The sequence below is a fragment of the Aplidium turbinatum genome, chromosome 15 (assembly GCF_918807975.1).
Source record: "Aplidium turbinatum chromosome 15, kaAplTurb1.1, whole genome shotgun sequence".
Lineage (NCBI taxonomy): Eukaryota > Metazoa > Chordata > Ascidiacea > Aplousobranchia > Polyclinidae > Aplidium > Aplidium turbinatum.
Window position 1 is genome coordinate 19,978,307 of NC_137486.1, and position 18,106 is coordinate 19,996,412.

Consider the following 18,106-nt stretch of genomic DNA (forward strand, 5'->3'; position numbering starts at 1 on the left):
GGCTATTAAGAAGTGAATATTTCTGGTGCTGGTTCCACACTGAGTTTCTTATATTCACTGCACTCTCCTTGTACATGTGTTAATGATTAATTTGTGGTTGAGGCATTATCTGCTTAAAAATTCCCAGAATACTATAGATTACATGGTAAAGCTTCCAAGTATGTTGAAAGCAGACACCCAGATTTTTTTTGATCTTATAGACTTTAAATTTTCTAAACTTTGTAGTTCACATGCTACGGTAATATTTTCTTTCAGGACTTGTAGATTTTAAGCTGCCCACAATTTTATAAGAGAGAAATATACATACAGGAGAAATGTTGCCCACCATTGGGGATGAATGGCTTAAAACGTACAAGTGCCATTCTTTCTTTGATGCAAACAGTTTTAGTTGCTGCACAACGCTATTAACACACAAAAAGGTGGTTCATTAGGAGCTCAGTACAAGAGCACATCATTAAGTGTATCTTGTATTTGATTATCACTAACTGTATTAATTATCATGCACATGCATCAAAGAAGTGCTGCAAACATAAGAACTTCTTCATGGAACTCACTATATTTATGATGCTAAAATACAGGTATTTTTATTTATATATTGCTTCATTGTCCATTCATTGTCTGACATGTGAAATATCTATCCCTACCATGGATGAAGTTAACAGTGGAAAACTGAATACGTATCTCAATCATGTTGGAAAAGTTATTCAGCAAATTGAAGATGCTTTGACAATCAGAGATGTTTTGCATCACAAAGATGGACAGGCGTTGTATTCACAACTTCATGACAAAGTTCATTGCTTACAAGTTACGGCCTTGAAGATGAAAATTGTCTTAGAGCAAGACAGAAAAACAATTGAAAATCTTGAGGTGAGATATGAGTACAAAAAGCTATCCTATAACTTGTTACATTCCACCAAATTAGCATGCACAAAAATACCACATGGTTTGGTTTATCACTGGTTTAGTTTTTCTTGAGATATCATGACAATACATTGGTGCATTACATAGTGAAATGAGAGAAAGGAAGCAAAAGACCTTAGGTCACCATGTCAGCTTCTACACCAGGTATAGGCCTACTACAATCTTCATTTTTAACTTGACGATATTTGGGTGTTGTACGTTTTTTAATATTAATACTTGTACTTTTTTACTGATTGTGGGATGTCAGTTCTATCTCTAGTTAACTATTCACTAGTGTTCAGTAGAGTTAAACGATACTGATGCATGTGACTACCTAATTCCAACTTCTGTGTTTTAAATTTTTATTCTATTTTTTAACAAAGAAAAAGGTATCCAGCATGAAAATACTTGAGACGAGTATTGATGGAATGATGGTGTTTGCTGTTCAAAACTGCACAATGGATGATACTTCCAGGTCAAGTGCACCTTCTGTTATAAAAGAGACAAGCTGTGATTTAGGTGAAGTAACATGCTATTGAGATTTTGCATAGTATTTTCAATATTTTGTATATATAGATATTAAATAGATTTTGCTTGAATTTTGTTATTTACAGGTATATCGTTTACATTTATGTGCTGGTTACATTTTGCAAATGTGGCATCACTAGATAATAGTCACAATCAAAATGTCTTATGTGGCAGCTAGGGGTGTTCAATTTCGATTCGATTTCGATTATAGTGATATTCGAAATTCGTTATTCGTGTCGGACATATTCGAAATTATAGCCGCCCTTTCGGCTGAACGCGGTTGAAAGTAACGCGAGTGGCGCGAAATCTGTCTTGTCGCATTTTGCAAGCGAAAAAAGACTTCGACGCATGCGCATCGTCGATCACGTGACTATCACACGCTCTCGCGGGTCCAACGGCCAGTCCTGCACCAGGGATGCCAGGTTGGCATTTTTATTGCCAAATTTCACAAATTTCTCAAGAATAAAGATAGCTAGGTTGTGCAATAGCAGAAAGTGTAGGCTGAGCTTTGTCGCAATTTTATCCATTTTTTACCGAATCCATAGGCGCCTAAGCCGTGGGGGCAGAGCCGTAGCCAGACTGCAGAGCAAGGGGTAGCCAGACCGCAGAGCAAGGGGGACAACTTTTTTAGGGGGGGCCGAACAAATTTAAATATGCAAAATCATTATAATTGTAGCTTTTGCCCGAGAATATTGAGATTATGCCAAGGGGGGAGAAATTTTTTTCAGGGGGGGCGAGGCCCCCCTGAAAAAATGTTGCCCCCCCTGCTCTGCGGTCTGGCTACCCCGGCTGGCTACGGGCCTGCGCATATTTCTGTGTGTGGGCAACTTTTTATGCTGTATTGATACATAAAACAATAGATGAACTAGCGATCGGCTGCAGGAAAACATTTTTTGAATGCAAACCGCAACAGCTTCGCGATAAATAATAATCACTAGAACGAGTTGCGATGCTACAATTCAACACCAGACAACAAAATCTGTCATTTTTACATTGATTTAATGTCTGCAGACGTTGAATCAATGTAAAAATAACTAATTTTGCTTCCTGGGACATAGCAAAAATCTACCATTTTGCGTCGATTCAATGTCATCAGATGTCGAATGCACCCTAAAACAGCATAAATTGCCTACGTAGACGGAGCGTGCGTTTAGCTTGATGCGCTTGCAAACATACTCGATGTCGCTTTCGAGTCGAAACCTCTGCATTCTGCAGTGAAATGTCGCGGCAGTGAATCGCTCGCTGTGAAAATGAACTTGAAGTGTTTGGGATCCCAGCAACCTCAGCTCCAGCGGAGCGATCGTTTTCAAAAGCTGGCCTGATCGTCACGAAGCTGAGATCCCGACTGACGGGTGACCATGTCGATCAGCTTGTGTTCATAAACACCAACATGGGCCTGGAGCTGTAGACGTTATTTTGTGTTATTTTTTCGCAAATTTTTATAGCTTTTTTTCGCGTTTTCTAGCGAATTTTCATGTCGTTTCTTTCAATAAAATCACATTTTGCAGTTTGGTGAATAGTTGTGATATTCGAAATCGAAATTCGGAAATCGAAAATAAATTGAATTTCGAATTTCGAATATTCAAATAATTGAAATTGAACACCCCTAGTGGCAGCTCCAACTACACAGCAATGAATGTAAATGAAACTAGGAAGTTTGTGCAGTTGTGCTAAGCGCTTCAGATTATAGCAAACTTTTTTGTGTCCATGTTGGAATTCAACAAAATCCAGTGTGTAAATAGCCTAACAACCCTGCATACGGATACATAGAATCAAACAACACTGATTTGAAACAAGAAGGTTGAACTGTTTAAAAGCATTATAAATACCTTGTGCAATTTTATGCTGATAGATGACAATAAAGAAAATGAAATTGAAAGGAAAAAGCCACATGCAGGAAGGAAAATGGGCGTTCCTAGCCTCAATCATCTCACAGAGGAAACATTTCAATCCATACCCAAGTATGGGAACTTTTAGTACAAAAATTTCTTAATAATTCACTTGTTTAAATCAGCCATAAGGATCAACTTCGTGGCTATGAAAATAGGCAGCCTAAACACCGCGTGCAAGCCTTCAGAACTCAAGTAGATTGCATATAAACATGTTCCTTAGAACCTATATTTGCCTAAAATGTTTTTTAAAGTTTTCTTATTCAATTGTTTAAGTGTTTTTATATCATGAGAAGCTTTGATAGGATAAGAAAAATTAGCTTTTTATCAAGCAATGTGTAAACACAATTCATTAGTTTAAACATTGAATGAAATTCTCGATCTCGACATGTAAATGCTATAGATGTCACAGGCGGTTGTTGCTTTATCACCTTTCAATATGCTAAAATTCAGGTTGCAAGATGAAAAAAAGCACTAAACATTGAAACAATTGAACACTAAAAACAGCTGAAGAAACATTCAGGCACATCTGCAGATGCAAATACACTTTTATCTGCAGTCAACTTTAGCCTTCAGTCCTGAAGTCTTGTGTGCGTTGTGTAAGCCATCTATTTTCGCACGCCACGGTCAACGTATAATTCCTATTTACTTTCATTTATTGCTGTTTATAGAAATCTGCAGAAGTTGTGGTGTGTCTGAATTACTCCAGTATTAAGTGCGTAGCTTCAGTGGCGTAGCTAGGGGCGGCACTTTCAGACTACGATTTTTGATTTTGATTATAATCTGATAAAAAAACGCATTTCGTTTTCACATGCTTTTTGTTGAAGGGGCGGAAAAATCTGAATCCACCCCGGGCGGCACATTCCTTAGCTACGCCACTGCGTAGCTTTATATATTTTTCCTCGGTGCATTGCATGAAATAAGAAAAACTAATTTAATGCTTTGTTATTTAGGTATACAAAAGGCCATCTGACTCTTTCGCAAGTTAATGTTGGAATTATTGAAATCAACACAATTCTCTGTAAAAAATACGAACTCTTAAACAAACCACGAAAACAGCTATCGCTTAAGGACGACAGGAAACGGGCAATGTACATGGAACAGGCCAAAGACATGAAAGGTAGGGCTACCATATGTCCTCTTTTCTCAAGAAAAATGAATTGTCCTCCGAGGACACTAAAAAATACTCAAATGTCCTCTTTTTTGGCATTTTCGGTTTTCTTGCTTGTATTTTCAACAGGATTTCATTGTTTGATGACGTTTCGGCGACTGCTTGTAGGCTATTTGTTTGCAAACATTTTGCATACCAATGTAACATGCTGATTCATAGATTCCACAAGAAATTGGCGCGTCTTATGGAACTGTTGTTGAACGTTCGTTGCCTGGTTCATTGTAACATACAGTATAAAGCGCCATGCTCACATTTTCACAAAAAAATATTCTATTACCTAAATACGTTTTATATTGATACAACGCTTGTAGACGTTGCTGATTACCAACTGAGTGTGGCTCGTTTGTTGCTTGAAGCAAATCGAAACGAATGTCCAAAAATGCAATGTGTATTAGGGACTAGGGTGTTTAATTTTTTCACCATTTTTGACATTCAAAATGCCTGGGGTCCCATCTGGTGGTATTTGGAGTAAAAAGTTTACACCCAAATTTTTTCAATTATAACGTCATTTTGAGGTGGTCCACAAGGTTTGAAATTCTTGGGCATCAAAATCTCGAAATTTGGCCGTGTCTCCGGAACCACTCATCATAGGTCGACAAAATTAGTGTCAAAATGTGCAGAAGGGTCGGTTTCCTATACCTGATATAGAGAATATTAAACTCTATCTGCATCACAAAAAAGTGATTTAAAAAAATCTGATTTTTGGTCTATTTATTTTGGCATTTTGAATTTGAAAAAATGGTGAAAAAATTTGAAAAAATTGGTGAAAAAATGAAACACCCTAATGCAGTGGTTCTCAAACTTTTTCAGCTTGTGGCACATTAGAAAAAATATAAAACGCACGCGGCACACTTACAAAAGAAGAAAAGTTGCTTTAAAAAAAATTATTTTCACGTGTCAATGCGATGGATGTGCTTGTTTATACCAATATAAGCTTCGACTGAAACGAGGTTGCATTGTTGACAAACATATAGGCCTACCCGAATTTCATCGTCAATTTCAAGCAGTCTCTCTCGTTTACAGCTTTTAATTTCAGTCAAAACAGAAAAGCCATGTTTACATAGCCATGAAGATGCAAATGGCAATATAATTTTGATTGCTTTTGCACGGATCCTTCAATAGAAGTTGGAATCAGACAGCCAAAACGCATTCAAGTTTTTTTTGTGGAAACAGCGTTTGAAAAAATGGGTCGTTTCGTAAATCAATGAGCTGTTCTTCTTCTGCAGAAAGATTGCTTCCAAATGGTGGGAAGTAATGTTAGCAATAGCTAACATAGCAGCCCAATAGTGACGTGGCAATTACCCTGCTGTATCGGCAATGCCATAATTGGTTTCAACGTCACATGTGCTTATTTATCATCTATTGAAGGAGTTAAAGCGCTTTTAAGTCGCATGCTTGTCTGAATGGCTTATTTTAAATATTTATACAGTTCTTTTCCAAAATTTCAAAAAGATTCGCGGCACACTTGAGAATCTGTGGCGGCACACTAGTGTGCCGCGGCACACAGTTTGAGAATCACTGCCCTCACCGGCGCCGAGTCCCGGGCGGGCGGGCGGGCCGCGCCCGCCGGACATTTCAGGAATTAAAAAAAAAATTAATGCAATTTAAGTCCCAAAATTTCTGTAACCATCTGCCACCTTCTGATCCTAGCCTACTTACCTTATTCGCAGGGTTTTGTCGCCATATGATAGCCCCTACTAGACCTATTAATTAAGCTATTAGTTTTCGTCAATTATTGCCATTGTAACATTCATGCAACGTTAAACAACGTTGATTCGCCATTAAGCGAGCAAAAGTGTCCGGCCGCGCCGTTTGTCTCCACTCTGCCACTCGTAGCCCAGTGCTATAAATTAAATAAATTGCGCAAACATGCGAGGAACTTCATTTGCGCAAAAGTCTGACCTCAATTTCCACTGCTTTTACATCGTTTTAACATCGCCAGATGTTTTATCGTTGTAAAAACTGTAGCATTGTTCTTCAAAGGAGTAATTTTCTCTCAAAAGACGTTATCAATTAACTCTGCTGCCAAAATGCTCTATTTTGTCATCTCAATCATCACAGTTGCGTCTGTTACGTCACTGATAAGAAATGTGCACACCTGTTGGTTTGGCTGGATGAAACCGTTGGTTGTCATTAGTTGCAATTCAGCTCCTTCGTTATATAACTGTTCTAATTGTAGATTCAATGTAAGCTCGGTTCAATAGCGCAGTTTATCGCTAAATGGCGATAAACTGGCGATAAATAGTTGACCACGCTAAATATCTTGGAATAACTATTGACAATCAACTTTCATTTAAACCCCACATTGATGATATAAAATTGAAACTTGCTCGGTCCGTCGGCATCTTGTATAAATTGAAATCTTTCATTCCTCCGAAAACAAGACTTCAATTATATCACTCGCTTGTGCATCCTCATATACAATATGCAATATCAATATGGGGTTCCACTTTTAAGACGCATGTCGACAAACTCCAAACATTCCAAAACAAAGCAATAAAAATAGTCGCGGGAGGTCGATGGTCCGATCACGTGACTCCATATTTTAAACAACTAAATGTTCTTAAAATAAAAGATTTGTTCAAACTCGAAACTTCAAAATTAATGCACAAATATGAAAACAATTCACTACCATGTACTTTTTCTAATTATTTTAAAAAAGCAAAAAATGTACATTCTCGCAATACCAGAAATGCAATTGACAAGGATAATTTTTATGTTCCTCAATATTCATCTTCAATACTTCAACGTAGTTTCAAGTATACAGGAGTGGAAATTTGGAATTCAATCCCATTGGAAATAAGAAAAAAATCACCTAATTCATTTAAAAAAATTTATAAAAGTTTACTACTATCATTTTACCAATGATGATCTTCAGGACTATGTAGAACTTATATTACATGATGTATTTTGTGTTCATTCAAGCAATTATACCGTAAATTTATGTTTTAGATTCTTTTGCCTCGCTTCATTGATGTTTAATTTGTTACTTTTTCTTTTGTTGAGGGTGGCTGCTCGACTAGAAGACCTTCCAGGTCACTTCGCAGCCACCCGTTGCAGTATCCACACATAACACATTTTACGTTATCGTTTGTTTTATCCGATTTTGTTGAATATGTGTGTTTATACTCGCAACAAATAAAATGTCAATCAATCAATGGCTTCTCGGGAGCTGAATTGTCGTGAAATCGCTTCTGCGTTGCATTACAGCATCTTGTTTCTTATCTGTGCGCCCGCTAGGAGCGACAAACCCACCGATGTATCGTGTGTGTGTTATCGTGTTGTATCAATAATAGTAATGTAATTATGGAACTAGTACAGTATTGCAGTTTTCGTCCCGCAACCCGCACGGCGCACATACCAATCACAAAAAATATGCGGAACTGAATTACCAGGACCAGACGTTGTTGCGTACCAATTACATTTATTATTCTAGTCGGCAGCCGTGGCCGAGTGGTTAGCGCGTTGGGCTCGCAGTCGAGAGCCTGCATGTTCGACTCCAGCCACCCGCACTTGCTGTTGTTTCTCTGGGCAAGAAACTTTACGATAATTGCCTCTACCTAGTGATCGATGTCGAATAATGGGTAGTACCAAATTCACGTCATAAGTAGAGTAGACAACCGGAAACAGACATTGCCGTCGGCTGCAGCGTGGGTCAGGTGTATGTCGGAAGGCGTACACCGATGCACAGCGCTCAAGTCCGCTTTCCCGCAATGCAGGATAAAGATAAACAAACAAAGATAAACAAACAAACAAACCATTACTTGTTTCCAAATCGTGTTAGAGGAGACATATACTTAAATGTAAAACTAGGCTAGCCCAACAACCTCGCAAAATCGCCCTTTTGAAAAACACACAAAATAACCTTCATGATGTGACAGCGTGTTCGCCCGCCCAGCTATTTTGAAAACTCGGCGCCTATGACTGCCCTAATGTGTATAACACCTAACCTACAGCAAAAAGAAATCGTCTCATGGGTGGGCCTTCAGCTTTGCAAGGAAAGGAACAGCTTTTTAGCTCCCCCTGTTTTTAGCATCTTAACGGTTATGATTGTGCACTGTGCAGCCTACTATTTCAATCATATTTTTTGCAAGTACTGTAATTTAATAATTTCGTTAAATCTGACCATTCCTTATTGAAAAAAGTTAAGGCATGACTACCTGGAAATGCTACCTGATTTGTCACATTTTTGCGATCATTGCTGTCTGACTGAAATTGTTTTAAAATTAAGTCTTTGAGAAAGCACTAAAAATGAGAAAAAAATAGGCTAAGTTAAAAACGTTCAGTCAAACTGTTTTCTTGTTTTTTTTTGGTAACTTTTGCTGCATAGGCCTATACTTACTGTAATGATCTAAAAAGACTCAAGCGTACTTGCTGGCGAAACGTGTCCTCTTTTTAGGCGATAAAAATATGGTAGGCCTCTGAAAGTTGGTTAGTTGTTTGTGTGGATGTTTAAACTTATTGAGACGTGAAAGTCCAGTGGCGTGCGGTGGCCACGTTTTTAGTCGTTTACTTTTAAGTTTCGAACGCACGACATGCTCGATTTGCACAGTGACTCTTCATATCACATCAGTTTATTTTTATATGACCTGAACAGTGAACAGCAATTGAGCAAACTGCAAAGCTGGTGTGGGTTTAAAGCCCGGTGAAAAAAAGTGAACACCCAAAATAATAGTTATCTGACGCCTTTGGTGTAGTTGCGTATATCCGTGTAGATGTAGTTAAGCTTTCAAAACTAGGCCGGACACAAATAAGTTATGGGATGTGTAGCGGACGCTGCTAGTCAGCATGCGTGCTACTGCTCATATACAGCCGTCAGTGAGACGGCGACATTCCTAGGTATAATTGGCGAGGAATGACCGGACACGAAGTCATCTTCACTACTGCCTTGTTTATCGACTGAACTTCACTGGGTAGCGCTTGATCACAAGTAGAACCCTTCACAGCTGCGTTGTTTATTGACTCAATCTTTAACTTTCGAAGAACAGAATCCAATAACACCGAAATGAAAGCACCCGAACAACTAATAACTCCACCACCAAAACTTAGTTCAGCATACTGTCGTTCTACATTATTAACTTAATTCTCAAAGAATAAAATTTGCCATTCGAGTGTGCACACTTAACTTCGGAATTTTAGAACTGCATTTGCGTTAGGAATCATGGTTGAAGTTTCTTAAAAAGAGCTCTGGTTTTGATTGGGAAGGCGCAGCCACAAGCATTGCAAGCTCTACACGTGACCATATAACGCAACACAACGGTAAATCTACGTGCCGATGAAGTAAAGTAGGAATGCAGTTTAGGCATCATACAAAATTGATTGCTAGATTGAATTCCGAGAGCAGCAGCTCGCGGTATTTGTTAAATGAAGAGAATATTCCAGAATCCGACTCGACGCCAGTGAAGCGAAGCGCGTTACGTCAGAGAGAAAGCTCTCGAGCGCTACAGGATGACACACAAGGTTGGTGTTTTGTCGCTGCCGAGTGAGCGATCACTTCGACGCGTATTGCTGATGAAGCAAAAGAAGAGGTAAACAATGGGCTATATAGGGGTTCACCACTACCGGTAACGCAAACTTTTCTGGGTATCGGTAGTCTAAGGAATTACCACCGTACTTGAACTTGCTCCTGACCATTTAAACCTAACCAGGTTCCATTTCGAAATACATCCTGCTCGGCTGATAAACCCCTTACAGTTATTTAGTTTTAAGTAAGTTACAAACGAATTGTAGAAACTAATTTGTATCTTTGCTACAGGATCCCGTTACTGCGTGTTCTTCATTGATGATGACATCCAGCAATATGGCACAACGTTAAAACTGAAGAGGAAAACGAAAGATAACATATTTTTGATATTACGTCATCTGGGCCGAATGAAGGAAGTGCATAAAGCAAAGTTAACTCGCTACTGCATCTTGACAGCTTAAATTATTTTATCAATATTTTTTATAGAGACTTAACTCTTCGTTCAGGCATCACCACCTGTTTGTGGATGCCATTCGCACGAGCTTGCAGTAGTTTCTTGAAAGTTGCTGGGCAGATACTTTCAAGCATCTGGGCTGCTTAGTACTTATGTGATACCTGACGACGGCGAATCTTAAAAGCGTTTTCCATATAGCAGTCTATTGGTAGACCGCGTTACTGTGGAAGAAACCCATCGCTACGTCTCTGTTGCTTCGCTTCTACGAACGCAGGGTAATAAAGTAGTTAATAGAGACTGCAACCCGCTCTTGTAGCTGAGTTATTCAAAACGTCAGCGGCTCAATGTTGTAGTTTGTGCCTTTGAGGAGCATCAACCGTTTTCTATAAAATCTGCGCCTTGTGCTTCATTTTGGCGGTTTGGCCGCTGCAGGTTATTTCTGACTGTCAAAGACATATGGGATACGGTAGAATTTCAAGTTAACTGTATTTGATGTGTACACTTTCTGCAATGTAAAGCCGCTATTGCACAGTCAATAAATGCATATCGAAAACTGCAGTGGGAGATTGTGCAACGACATTATAAAATCACTAATAAACTTAGCCTTCAATATACGGTTTATACGTTATAGCCGGAAAGCGTGAAAGACATCTCTTGCCTTAAGTCCATCATATAGCCTACATTGACTGAGGGATATCTACACACATATCCCAACATTGACCCCACACAATTAAACCAGGATGAATGGAATTGCAACCTCGTGAAGTCATTGTAAAAACGACAGATTTTGCGTTTATTTTTATACCGCGCCACTTCCTTGTTTCTCGTGTTGTCGCAACGACAACTATGACGTCACCCAATATGACGATGTGATGCTACGTTATCTGACATACGAAGGTCGAACAGTGCCAGTGGAAGAAACTACTGGTGAGTCCCGCAACAACCCAAATGACACCACAGCGAAAACAATTCAACTAACAAGTTGAAATTATTGTTGTTAGAAGACGTAAAATTATTGAAAAAGTAGCTTCATAAAACAGTACTGTATAACATTTAGAAAAGCTGTCCACTATGGAAATCATGAGAGCAGTAATCTGCTATGTGAGTCACTCTCAAGCAAATTTCCAACAAGATAATTCTTACCCTAATAATTCTATACGTTTCACGGAGTATTATTTGCCTTGTACTGGCAATTGCAAGAATACTCCAAAATAATTATCGAGCTCATTGATGCAACGCCTATCGCTGTTGATTCTATATAAATAATCTAAAGTTTGAAAGACACATAGGCTTAACGAATCGTGGCACCGGTGATTTAGCGGTTCCTTCGTCAGGGATTTCCCTGCTGCGTTGGCCGATGTGACAACGCGATATAAACAAACAAGAGACCGTTCAGAATCAAACCAAGTATTCCAAAGGATTTGAATCCATAATATTGGAAAATGTATCCACCGATAGTTGGAGAAATGCTTCGTATGAAGGAATGTACCGCCATGCTTATTCCTAACATCGAACCTGCACAAAAGAACAAGTGTAGGCTATTGTACAATTTCGTTCTATGAAGAACATGAAAGAACGATAACTGTAAAAAAGCTGTTGGATAAAGTGGACGAAAACCAATTTTGGCCATGCCTGGGTAATGGGTACTTTAACACTGGGCAAAATTTAAAAACTGGTTGTGCTTTATTTGTGTATTACAGTGATTCTCAAACTGCACGTCGTTTGAAATTTCAAAGGACATCGCACAAAGGTTTGGCTTCCTAAAAAAGTTATATAAATGAGTTAATTCTTTTAATAAGGTTATGTGGGCTGTGTTCAACTTAATGCTTTTGAGACAGCAGAGTTGATCAATGCTTAAGTTAGAAATGCAACTATCAGCACTGTTATCAAGCACAGTTTTGCCATGATTGTGATTATAACGAATTAATATCGATTACAAATGAAAACGGGGAGAAATTTTTGTATCGGTCGCAAAAATTCTATTAATTTTTGATAAAATTTATAGAAAAACGTTAAATCAGCATATAGATTTTTGATCCTGTGTCCCAACATACAGCTCATAACTGCGTAAGTGTCATCAATCGTCATAAGCGCGTCGCGTGTACAGGAAACTCTTCTATGTGTGTCGCTTCGAAACAATTGATTCCATTAGGAAACGCGATATACCAAACAATTTCAGATAAAATTTTTAAGGGTCCACGACCGCTTCGAAGGCACCAAAAGTGGTCCGCAGCAACAAAAAGGTTGAGAACCCCTGCCACAAAAAAAGTTACTGTTTGCTGATAACCACAATCCCACAATACCTGTGTCATTCATTGAAATTGTTTTGGTCAGTTTGGTTTGTACAATCAATGAGAAGACAGCACCAGACACCACCATGGGCAGGGTTACTATGCAGAAACTTGCAATTCCGTCCACAAACAACCACAGGGCGCCGTAAGACAAGGCGAGAGTAAGTACCGATCCGTTGATCAAGGTCCAGTCGTCGAACCCGAATTTGTTAAGTTGTCCTACAAGGAGTCCTTGCGTTATCTGAATATCAAAATACAAAAATCTGATTAACTGAGTACAAGTGATGCGGTGCAAGTTAAAATAAGTCAACACTCAACATCTTTAGTTCATTGAGTTAACAACAAAAAATAAAGACATAAACTTCATTGAAAAAGAGGCGTCTCGGGTCATTCAAAAACTCACCATAGATAGAACTCCAATGTAAGACAGAACATAACCATTCAATTCCGCTGACAGTTTGAAGTGGTTGAGGGATACCATACTGAACATGCTGTGGAGGACTCCAATTGGGATCCCGGAGACGGTTTTAATCAACAACAAGTACTTGGCAACAGGGTTCCTCCATACCATGGAGAGGAACAGATCCAAATCAAACAATGATCTTGATTTGGGTTTCTCTGGAGCAGAATCTTCGGAATCGGAGTCATGTTCCTAGAAACAAAGTGATGTAAACATATTGAACAGAACTTTTACGAAAGCGGGGTCAAAAAGTTTGATGGGCAAAATTTCGCTTTTAAAAATGCAAAAATAAAAACAAAATTTTTCTTAAGATGTAGCACTGGTATCATTTTTTAAAAGTCTTAAAAAACTACAATTCTTTGTTTAAATCATCATCATCGGCCATGTCTGAATAAGGCGTCGGCTACCGTGAGTCTCCACAACGATTGATTGTCCATAGTTCTTATTAAGTTTTTAAAATTTTGGTTTGTCCACGTTGAGAGATTTTTAAAGATTTCCAAACGTGGACGCCCCCGGTGCCTCTGACCAGGAAGTCGCCCCATCATTGCCGAGTGTTCAATTCCGAGTTTGCAGTGGACACGCCCGATAAATGTCATTTTTCTTGTTTAAATAGTCGCACGCAATTGATATAAAGTTTCTCAAGATCCCTTCAGACAAGTACAGATCATCATCACTTTGTTCCTTCCTCGTACGTCTAAATCATTCTTGGTCTGCCTTTGTTTATCTTCCCTTCTATTAATATTCTTTGTATCGAGTTACAAGAAACAAGTACAAATAGCTGATGAAAAACTAAAAGCTGATGTAATTTTAGTCGGTATTAGGACCGTAAGAGAAAATATAGGCGACAGAAACATTCCGTTGATCGATTTTTGTCATGCTAATCAATTATCACCTTGACTTTAGTTTTGGTGCTTGTAGGGATGAAAGTAAAGCAGATGAAGATGCTTGCTAACGATCCAAAAGCGGCTACAAATGCCGCCACCTGTTCGCTGGCGTAGGTGGTACACCAACCCCCTATGATAGGTCCCATAACCATCCCCACACCGTAGGATAAACCCAGTTTACCCAACTTATCGGACCTTTGCTTTTCGTCCGTTAAATCTGTGATCACCATCTGTGCACCTGAAAGGAAACAGTAGTTTAATTAATTGTTTATTGTAAACTTAAACGTTTAGAAAAAGCGCCGTTGAGAGAATTGGAGGCGAGAATACCAAAATAAACAAAAAAAACAGATGAAGCCATGTTGTTTGATTTGTAAAAATTCCTTCAAAGTTCAAACATCCATATTCTGTATTGTTGCAAAGAGTTACATGATCTACTCTTGCGCACTCAAAACACGGCCTTACAAAACGTTAAAAGCATGACATCGATCAGCTGGAAAACCTAATCACGTGACCGGTACATGTTGGGCAGTGGGAAAAAATCACACGCAATTCCGATGATACGCACACGGCACTATATCTCATTCGTCGAATGGAAAAATTTATCGAAACGTAGGTCGTCATTACTCAAACAACAAATCAGTCGTTTTTTACATTGATTCAACGTCTTTAGATTTTCTGTTTGGGTATGATCAAACTGAAGTGAAGTTATGTCGGTTTGAATGCTAATGAACGGGTTGAATGCGGGTACGTAATCACAGCTTCCGTTTATTTGATGAGCTTTCCCACGCCTACAGTCGACGTAGAAAGTGCATGCGGCTTCTTAGATACGACCGGTTCGTGTCATGAAACACGAAGATGGTCAAACCTTCGAAGCTCAGTGGTGGCTGTCTCGTGCCACTTATTCTGATGGGTCCGGGTTCTATTCCTCGTTAAGCTACACCAAAGACTTCATCATTCCGAAGTTTCTTACGCAAAGCAGTGATGAGTCAGAGCATGGTCAGAGTAATAATACGACCGCATGAGCAAACAATACAACACTGAGAAAAGGGCAGTTGAAGACCGGCAATATGTAAACTATTATTTAACTGCAGACAGTGGCACACCGTTTCGGCGTTTCGGCCTTCCGGCCTCCTCATTACAGTAGGTACCCCGACAGGAATTGGTGACAGGCATCTAAAAAGTTACTTGTAACTAAAAGAAACGAAAACTGGTTTATGAAGTTCAATTTATGTTACACAAGTTCTTGGAATAAAGTAATCGCAATTCTCTCGTTGAAAATCTGGCTTCTATATTCTAGATTGAGCTTTGAAGCTAAATCCTTGGAATGCTATCAATTTACAACCCTAGAACTCCTTGAGTGAGGTAGGCCAAGATTCCAACATGATCTGTGTTGCAAGGAGCTGCGGTTATTATATTTGAAAGCAAGCAACCATACCTTGCATGGCATGCATGAACACAGAAGGTAATCTGGACAGGAATATGATGAAAACGCTGTTTGCTATACCAAGGAAGAAGTAACTCAAGAATGCCGACGTGAATGCCAAGGTCAGGGCGGCACGGCTTCCGAACACATCACCGAACCTGCATGCAGAGTCAGGTATTTATATCAAAGGCCATAATGCATAAATACCAAGTTTCAACACAAATGTTTAAGTTGTAGCACTAAGCTGATCTTATGATGGCACAGCTGCAATTGATATATGGCAATCGTTACACGTGCCTACTGCCTATTCATTGTGAGTAAGCATTGAATAAAAACAAAAGTATAACAAACAAGCTCAATTTCTGACAGTTTTGCCACTCAAAGACGTAACTTCAGCAAATATCGTCGAAATACAAATGTTGCAATAATATGATCCGGCCCAGATACTTGTGATGGGTGGAAAGTAAAAAATATGAAATAAATCGTCAACATAATAGCAAGACTCAACTGCGCACTTTCAGCAAGCTTTGAACAAACAACCGCGGCAGTGCGTGCCTTGTCGACAGTGTGCTGCTGCAACTATGAAACAGCTTGTTGTTTATTTTTATTACTTCCACAGCACACTGCCGATATGTATTTGGTCGTCACAGTCACCGCAGAGGTTCAACGGGATGGCGTGCCCTTAGTCCTCACTCTGAACTGGCGATAACTAGGGAGCGCCACATAGTCTAGTACCTCTCGACTGCCAGGCAGGCAGGGGCGCCGGAACGATTTTTGACTGGGGGGGGGCAAGATTGCGAAAAAAGGGCACTTTTGTTTACTAAAAGGCCAATTTTTTTTCAAGTTTTAAGATAAAATATAGCGATAATGCTAATCTATCAGCTCACTATGTATTGAGTGATGGTAGCCTACAAGTGTCCGGTATACAAAGAAGGGCATCATGCTATGTTGTAATGATGTAACCTACTGTCAAGTCTTAAAGCAGCCTGCAGCCATGGCCGCTAAGTAGTGCTTGAATGACCGCCGGTGCTACCTCTTCAATCGGCCAAGTTTGGCCGCCGGTCTCTTCTAGCCAATTATTTAATTTCGCAATAGAATGATCGTGGATTAACTGTCGTAAATATGTAATATCAAAGAGTGACGCAAAATTAGGTCAGCACGTCATAATCGCCACTGTTGCATTGTGCGGGAATATTTGTTATTGATGGAATACATCCATTGCGATCACCAGCGCTGTAAGTCTTGTTTGTAATTCCTGACGCTTATTTTAACAAAGTCTTAATCCGAAGTGCTAATTTACATCGGCTGGCAATATTGTCGTTTTTATGTCGATTCGATGTTGTCGGACATTGAATCGTTGTTAAAAATGAGAACTAGGTTAGTTGACATCCGAGGGGAAAACATTTTTTGATCATATTTTGCAAAAATTATGCTTCTTTTAGTAATGTCCTTCACATCATTGAAATACTTATTTTATTACCTTGCCGTCATCGTCAACGTTATGTCGAACGTTGTTTTTCGTTGCTAAAAAGAATTCTAGGGGAGTGGCGAACTTCTTTAAAATCAGCCACATTGGAGACACTCGTGCGAGTGTCGTTAAATGGTCCCGTAGTACTGGATTACAATCTCGACAAAGCAGTTACTGCGTGGTGCAACGATTCTATTGTAGGACGTCGCCCAGGCCCAGACTTCAACAACGCTAATTGATCATTTCAGCATTGTTGCAAGTTTAATGCTATTTACTTATTTTGTATTTTGGCCTCCAAGCACGTAGATTTGGCCGCCGAGAAGGAGCTCCCGGTAGGCCACGATGGCTGCCAAAAAAAAACGAGTTTTAAGACCTGTACTGTGTTGCAAAATTTTGTGACATAAATATTATTTTGAGGCAAAAATGAAAGATTATAACTAGGCTAAAAGCGAATAGAAGAAATTGTTATATTGCAAAATGTGCAGTAGCTTACATGACTTTAAAAGGGCACCATTGTCCCCCCTGCCCCTCCATTTGCATAAAAATTGAGGGCAGGGGGGCATCCGCCCCCCGCTTTCGGCGCCCCTGCCTGAGGCAGAGGTTGTTATTGAGAAGTTGCAAAAGGTAACGCCTTTCTTTCAATATCGTATCAAACAAAACGACGTTTTCGCTACCTCAGCTAGGAGCCGTACAAATTACACACAAAATGAAACCAACAATTAACGATGACTACCTTCCGAATATCGGACCACCCATCAGCTGCACCACGGCAAAAGTTGTTTGCAAATAACCGAATGTGACAGGATTGACGTCAAATGCCTTGGTCAGGTACTGAAAAGCATCAAAGACAAATCTTGGTTTGAATCTTATCATGAATATTGAATAGTTTGGGTATTACTCTGAAAGTGGTGTTTGGATTGACTATCAGGTGGTAAGAATAGCAACGTGGCCGACATGAAGCTTATGACATACAAGTCAGTTGCTAAAGTAAGTTTTTGGCCAAAAGGTGCCGTTCACACACAGTCACTCACCGGTAAGGTGCCAATCTGAATCCAAAAGCACAGGGCATACAAGACAATATTGATATGTGCTATCCATATGACCTTGTTCCGTTTATCCAAGTCTTTCTGCATCTTTCAACCAAATAACAATTCACAAAACTTCCTAATAGCCA

At 39.4% G+C, this 18,106-nt stretch overlaps 2 protein-coding genes across 2 annotated transcripts; one reads left to right on the plus strand and one right to left on the minus strand.

Moving 5' to 3' along the window:
- Positions 1 to 587: 587 nt before the first annotated feature.
- Positions 588 to 10,707, plus strand: LOC145784093 (SKA complex subunit 1-like). Its single transcript, XM_082595845.1, has 5 exons — positions 588 to 867; positions 1,284 to 1,419; positions 3,281 to 3,389; positions 4,271 to 4,437; positions 10,244 to 10,707. Exons 1-5 carry the CDS (start codon positions 646 to 648, stop codon positions 10,411 to 10,413), a joined length of 804 nt encoding a protein of 267 aa, XP_082451971.1. The 5' UTR covers positions 588 to 645; the 3' UTR covers positions 10,414 to 10,707.
- A 159-nt stretch (positions 10,708 to 10,866) lies between these two features.
- On the minus strand, positions 10,867 to 18,104 carry LOC145784092 (solute carrier family 22 member 18-like). Its single transcript, XM_082595844.1, has 7 exons — positions 17,964 to 18,104; positions 17,666 to 17,763; positions 15,477 to 15,622; positions 14,050 to 14,279; positions 13,101 to 13,349; positions 12,710 to 12,938; positions 10,867 to 11,921 (listed from the first exon to the last, which is right to left on the minus strand). Exons 1-7 carry the CDS (start codon positions 18,063 to 18,065, stop codon positions 11,737 to 11,739), a joined length of 1,239 nt encoding a protein of 412 aa, XP_082451970.1. The 5' UTR covers positions 18,066 to 18,104; the 3' UTR covers positions 10,867 to 11,736.
- Between the last annotated feature and the right edge of the window lie 2 nt (positions 18,105 to 18,106).